The following is a 7,081-nucleotide window of genomic DNA, read 5'->3' as shown; positions in this document are numbered from 1 at the left end:
TAAATCTTTAGACCCTATTGATTTGTTAATCACATCTCAATAAAAATGAACTTATATATTTATGTATATCAATATATAATGGAACTAGCTGGGCAAATTATTATTTTTTTTAGTTTTTAAAATAAAATTCCAAATTAATCAGCATTGACTATGCTAGGTAATGATAATAAATATGATAGTGTTAAATTAAGTCTATGAACACTACTGCAGGTATCTCAATACAAAATTGCAAGATTTCAGCTTTTGGGAACTCTTTTTTTTTTTTTTGTGGTCATGGGTTTTTGGGAACTTGAGTTAAGAGTTATGTCCATATAGGATTTTTTTTTGTTTTTTACTGTGTACACATTGCTTTTATTTGGTTTAGGTTGGGCTTACTAAGTCCAAGCTTTGATCTAAGGTTAAGATTATATTTAGCATTTGGACATTTGGACAAAAATTTTACACCGAACAACAGGTTTTTTTTTTCATATCATTAGATTTTTTTTTTCATTACCAAAAAAAAAATTGTTTTTGTAATATTTTATTTTATTTTTTGTTTTTATCGTTTGAAATAATTCTTAAATGAGTTTATTTTTTTCTTTTACAATTTTATGTTTAATAAAATGATTTTATTAAATATTTATTTATTTAAATAAAAAACTTTTTATATTTGATATGTTAAGTTAAATTGGTGTGAAAATTAATTTTAAAAAAGTATGTAAAATATATTTTTAAATAAATAAAAAAATTAAAATTAAAATACAATTAAACCTAAATATTAAATTTTAAACCTAGATATTAAGTTTTAAATATTGGCTATTTTCTTTTCAAAGTTGAATCTTGTGTTGTATTTACACAAAATTATAAAATTTTGGTTAATATTATAGGAAAAATTTTAAGTGCACCGAAAATGCTTTTTATTTTTAATATGGAGGAGAGGTTGGTGTGTTAGCGTTATGGAGAGTACAGGGCTTTACCTGCATGTAGTGTCAGGGGAGCACAACTCGGACGGAGGGAGTTGGAGACAAGAACACTTCCGTCGTTTTTCTTTTATAAAAATAAAAATATTTTTTTATACCAACTTAGAGGTCCATTCTCTTTTTATATAAAAAAAATCTAATCGGAGGGTCCGTTTTCCTTTATAAAAAAAAATCGAACGATCCGATTAGTTAACTGTGAATTTCAAATTTTCTCTCCCTCACAACTCGGATCATTCGATTTGGTAAACCAATTTTTTTTAACAAAATTCGGATAGTCCAATTTCTTGCACCATGTTTCAGCCAAAAGCTGTTCCACATCCATGTATAACACCCCTATCATCCATATCAATGCATAACACACACGCATGATATATCTAAATTAATCAGTATACTAAAAAACCAGCGTTTCAGTTATTTTAACCGTTATTTATAATTTATATATTATCTTATTATAATTTGATTATTTCGATTCAACTATAATTGAATAAATTGAATTTCTAAACATGTGAATTATAAGTTAAAACGGTTGAATAATCAATTCGATTATTAAAATCTAGTTAAAAATGACCCAACGGTTAACCGGTGAACCGGCTAAACCAGTAATGGTTCCGCCGGTTTGGCCGGTTTTGTTTTTGACAAAATTTAAGGAAGCCTAGCCATAACCCTAACAGTAGCATCATTCATCATCCAGGCAACTTCCTCCAAGTTTGATCCCTCGGCCAGCTCCGGAAGTCACTGTTACCGGCGTTGTCCCAGTTGCTCACCTCGCCTGCGTCGCTGGCCTCGTCCGTGTCGGTGTGGCCGTTCAGAAGGCGCATAGAGGAAGTTTCTCCTTTCTTCTCTTTCTCTGTAATAGAAGGAAGTTCCGCCGTCGCCGACATCGTTGCTCCATTCGACCTCTCCTCCTGCATCGCTACTCCGTTCAACTCCTGGTAAGACATTTTGACGCTCTCAATTTCTGCATTGAATTTGCTTCATGATTCATGGATTTGATTAGTAATTTTCACTTCTTGTTGATGGTTGCTGGTTGCTGTCTTCCCTGTTGGGTTTATTAAATTTTTTGCTATTTCCTAGTTCTTCATCCTGCTGGTTGCTGTGGTGTTCATTTCTTGGTGTTTTGTTGATACATGTTTAATGATTAGTTAATTAGTTAAGTTCCTAATAACTAAATTGCTGTTGTGTTAGTTATTAAATTTTTTTGGCTATATTGTTATTGCTTATTGCTGCCTAGTTATTCTTGCTAAGGGTTGTTTTGATCATTAGGGAGTAAGTGGGTATGAGTAATTAGGGCAATTACACCCCTAAAAATGATTTTGGTGAATTATTCGAAATTTGGACCAATTTGTGCTTCCCTTCCCTGAATTTTGAAGATAGATATACACTAAGCTTTTTTTACTGCACCAACTTAAACCTCTTCACAAACTTGAAATTATTCTGTTTACATGTTCACCAAAATAAAATTTTCGTTTTTTTAATTTATTTAATCTTATTTTGTTCAGGTCATCTTCTATGCTAACTTTTTAGTTGTGACTATCCGTTTTCCTTTTCTTTGTTGGGTACCCATGGAATTAACTGTCTTTGGAGAAGTAGGTGAATGAGAAACTTGTTTCTCTTTGTTTCTCTTCATGGTTTAATGCCTCTTGACCTTTTGCTTTTAGTTGAATTGTTTTTAAATATGGCCACCCATTATTATAATAATTTTTTGATGTCTTCATAGATTAGTCACTTGTAATTATATTGTTTTGTTTGATTCAAACTTAATCTAATATTTGTAAAGCATGCAAACCCCTTTGGCACATAGCTGAATCTTTGTCTAGAATTGTCATCTTGTAAGATCTAATCTTGTAAAATGACTCATGACTTTGAATGTTTTTTTGCCCTCATATGTATAAGATATAATCTTTTAAAACGACTCATGACTTTTGATTTTTTTTTTTTTGGTGCTGAGCATTTCTTTGGTAAGCATTGGAACTTTAGCATTACCCACTTTGTTTTCCTCTTGCAATTGTTGTGAGAAATAGCGATTCTTAATTTTTTTTTTTAAAAAAAAGATAAACAACAAAACCTTGCCTTGCATCAAAATTGTAGTCAAGTTGCTATTTTTGTATTTTTAATTTGTGCACTGAGAATTAAGAGTCTACTGAAGATTTGTAATCAAAATTTCTTTGACATAAAAGATAAATTGTTTTATACATGTTGCTATTTTCGAAACAAAGCATTGGTAGATGAATTAGTTATGTTCTACAAACCAACTTCATTGAACCTCATTTGTAGTATTCATTTTTATTTTGTTACTTGCAACTTCTGATGTTAGTCATGGATAATATGACTTTGAAACTCCGTACTATGTTCCTTTATCAATGACATTGGAACTGTGGCTTGTACTCTTGATCCCTGTTAGTCACAACAAAATGAATTAAAAGCGTGTTATCTGTCTATAAGAGCATAGAAGATAAAAATGCATTCCTAAAGAAATGAATTTTGTAGGTTCTCCAGAAAGAAAATATTCTTGGGACTTATGTTTCTTTCGTAGCCTTAATGATAGGGAATCCTCTAACCTTCTGATTCTCTTCCCTCATGGTTTTTCTTTATATCCTATCCCTGATAAAAGGATTTGATCTATTGACTCATGGTATTTTAGTTGTAAATCCTTCTTTAAATTTCTTACTCCTTCCTCTAACACAAGTTCTTTCCGTCTAGACAAACCCATTTGGAAGTCCAAAGCTCCCGCTAAAGTCAAATATTTTATGTGGACAGCTGTGCTTAACAGAATTAATGGCAATGACTTCTTGCAGGTTTGAAGACTAAATAAGGCTATCTCCCTTGATGTGTGTATTATGCATGGGACATCTTTAGAGTCAAATTCACATCTGTTTTTGCATTGCTCGATGGCTAATTTCTTATGAAACAATTTGTTTAGCATCTTTGATGAATGTTGGGTGTGCCCTGCAAATCTAGATATAATTTTATTGACTAGGTTTATTGGGTTTGGTACTTGAAAAGAGGCAAAATTATGTGGAATAGTGCAATTTTCCCCAGTAACTCACACGCCTTTAATGACAGATTCTTTGATAAACATTTCTTATAGGATAGGATTAGACACTTAGCATCTATTTGGTGTAATCTCATGATCTTTTTAGTGGAGTTTCTCTCTCAGACATGTTGAGAGATTGGAGTGCTTTACTTTTTTGATAGGCCTTTGTTTTGTGTTTTGCTTTTGTATAAGGAAACTGTATTCCCCTCCCCCTTTTTGAATCTTTTTCTCTCTTATTGGAATTCTTATTTTATCAATAATAATAACAATTTTATTCTTTCGCCATTGTCTTTTCATGCTTCTGCATGCTACCTTTGATTATTTTCGTTCCAAACTTGTAAGATATTGTAGCTCAGTTTTTGTTTTGCTTTATTTCACCATCTATCACAACCATTATTGAATAAAGTTTCTAACTTGACATTGTCTTGCAGATTGGCTTTCATAAGGGTTCTTCCTTACCAAATAAAGTCAGTGGAACCGGCAACTTCCTGAATATTTTCAAAATCAGTTGCTTCTCATTGTGGCACAACAGCAGAATAGTTGTGGCTGAATTCTCAGTATGGCAGATTCTGATGAAGTGGCAAAATCTGCTGAAAACCAGCAAACAGAGCAAGGTATGCGAGGTTATTTTGTATATTACTTTTTATTCTCTGTCTTTTCATTATCTGCTTCCGTGCTTGTTATAATCCTCAATTATTATTCTTTGCTACTTTTGTGAATTTTCAGTGTGCAGCTTCTTCAGGAAACCAATTAATAAGAAGAATATAAGGAAACGTGCTATTGATAGTGAAGATGAGGGTGATGATTCAAAAAATGAAAACTCTTTGTTGCATGCTCAGAAGAAGGCTCCGAAGCCTGACAATAAGTTGTACTTTTCAACTGGCCCCTCGAAAAGCTGTGTGTCTACTGACCCAAGTGAAGAATCTGAAAAAACCGGTTTTCATTTCGAGTCTTCGAAAGAGATTCAAGTTCAACATGATAGCAAAGCAACAGCAACTCTAGAGACAGAGACCGACTTTTCCAGAGATGCTCGTGCGATCCGTGAACGAGCTCTTAAGCAAGCAGAAGAGAGTTTGAAGGGGAAAGGCACAAGTTCTGAGGATGGCAAACTATATAAGGGAATGAACAGTTACAAAGATTACAAGGCCGGCTTCCGGAGAGAGCAAACAATTGCTAGCGAAAAGGCTGGTGGTTCACATGGTCCTCTCAGGGCTTCGGCTCATATAAGAGTTTCAGCGAGATTCGATTATCAGCCTGATATATGTAAGGATTACAAGGAGACTGGTTACTGTGGGTATGGTGATTCCTGTAAGTTTATGCATGATCGAGGGGATTACAAGTCTGGATGGCAGTTGGAGAAGGAATGGGATGAAGCTGAGAAGGCAAGGAGGATGAGATTGGCTGCAGGTGAAGATGCGGACGAGGAAAGTGCTGATTTAGCTGATAGTGACGATGAAGATGCATTGCCATTTGCATGTTTTATTTGTAGGAAGCCTTTTGCGGATCCTGTTGTAACCAAGTGCAGGCACTACTTCTGTGAGCATTGCGCCTTAAAGGTATTGCAATTGTTGGAACAACAATGTTACTGTACACAAAAAATAGCTACCAAATTCGTCACTGATATAAAATACACATTGAAAATGAGTGAACAATATATGTAACTGTACATATATTTTTTGTGATATAAAATACACAGTGGCTGATTTGGCGGTTAATTTTTTGTGTGCAGTTATTATGCATTCTATTCCCATCTTCTATACATGTAAAGTTAACATAGAAGAAGTGGGTGGTTATGGATCGCAATTGAGTGTTTCAATATGTGATTCAGCATTTAAAATTAACATTTTTTATTTACTTATTCTAGTCTGATCTCACCAGGTTATACAATTCAACTCCGATAAAATTGTAAAAGTTATTTGATATGTATTAATTCTAACCCTTTTCCTAATGTTTTATTCTGCAGCATCATGCAAAGAACAAGAAGTGTTTTGTGTGCAACCAACCAACTCTCGGCATTTTCAATGTTGCCCATGAGATACGAAAGAAGATGGCTGAGGATAAAGATAAATGATTCCCTCTTTACACAAGGCATGATTAAGAGCAACACTGTGTAATGATTTGAAAACAGCATAGGGATTAGGCATGTTGTATTTCGTTGTCTGAATAAATCGTTAGAATGTAGAGGAGTCACGTGTTTTTGCTTCAAGAGACATTGATTCTACATGATGGAGTTCTTGCAATGTATCTGTACTAAATTTTGAATAGATCAACGTGTAGGGGGTTGTCTTGTGAGTTAGAATTTTGAGGGGAGTTGTAGTGTAAATGTTCAAAACTGAATTCTACAAAATTTTTATAATATACTTTTAAATTTAATTAACTTGTGTTTTAAAGTATAATAATACAAGATTTTTAAATTTTATATATTTCATATATTAAAAACATCAAAGAAATTATTTTATAATTTTTTTTAAATTATATAGTTAGAGCACGTTACTTGTTAGTAATATTTTTTTAGAGTAAACGGTTAATTTTTTTTTTGTTTTTAAATTAATTTTTTAACCAATTTTTTTAATTAAATTCGTTTTTAATGTCATATCAACAAACTCCGATGCCAGACGGAAGTGATTACATGTCCAACTTAAAATCAGCAAACATCATTCTATTTAGAGAAGGAACAATTTAGAAAATGAGCAATTTTTAAAACCGAGGTTGATAATTTACTCTATTTTCTAATTGAAGCTTGGATGCCACGTTTAGGGTATTAAGATTTTATAAGATATTAACATTAATCATTTTGGATGTGGTACGAAACGTAACCACTCTGAAACAATTTAAGGACTAATTTTAGTACATATAAACTCAAGTTTAATATGCTAATTTACAATTATGATGAAACTATTGGCACTCTAAACTTACAATTAGAAATCTACCTGACCTAATCATATCCAATTATAAGTCTTGTGGTTTTGTAGAAATAAAAATTTAAGAAAAGAGAAGGTAAGTGAACTTAACAGGGAATAATATAAATGACAAAATACTCCAGAAGTATATTTGGTTTGATAAATTGAACTAAACGTCTAATCAATAT

At 32.5% G+C, this 7,081-nt stretch overlaps 1 protein-coding gene across 1 annotated transcript; it reads left to right on the top strand.

The window, feature by feature from the left end:
* Positions 1–1,641: 1,641 nt before the first annotated feature.
* Positions 1,642–6,366, top strand: LOC107473577 (zinc finger CCCH domain-containing protein 1). The gene is made up of 4 exons (XM_016093135.3): positions 1,642–1,891; positions 4,425–4,607; positions 4,720–5,549; positions 5,957–6,366. The coding sequence occupies exons 2-4, from the start codon at positions 4,553–4,555 to the stop codon at positions 6,062–6,064; spliced, it is 993 nt and encodes a 330-aa protein (XP_015948621.1). The 5' UTR covers positions 1,642–1,891; positions 4,425–4,552; the 3' UTR covers positions 6,065–6,366.
* Positions 6,367–7,081: the final 715 nt, after the last annotated feature.

The sequence above is a fragment of the Arachis duranensis genome, chromosome 2 (genome assembly GCF_000817695.3).
Source record: "Arachis duranensis cultivar V14167 chromosome 2, aradu.V14167.gnm2.J7QH, whole genome shotgun sequence".
NCBI classification, from domain to species: Eukaryota; Viridiplantae; Streptophyta; class Magnoliopsida; order Fabales; family Fabaceae; genus Arachis; species Arachis duranensis.
The sequence above is the reverse complement of the archived record's forward strand: the minus strand, read 5'-3'. Positions and strand labels throughout refer to the sequence as shown.

Excerpts from the sequence above, each read along its gene's own strand:
- LOC107473577 (XM_016093135.3), top strand. The coding sequence starts at position 4,553 with ATGGCAGATTCTGATGAAGTGGCAAAATCTGCTGAAAACCAGCAAACA. Across the intron at positions 4,608-4,719 it reads AAACCAGCAAACAGAGCAAG|TGTGCAGCTTCTTCAGGAAA; the intron begins GTATGCGAGGTT and ends GTGAATTTTCAG. Across the intron at positions 5,550-5,956 it reads GTGAGCATTGCGCCTTAAAG|CATCATGCAAAGAACAAGAA; the intron begins GTATTGCAATTG and ends TTTATTCTGCAG.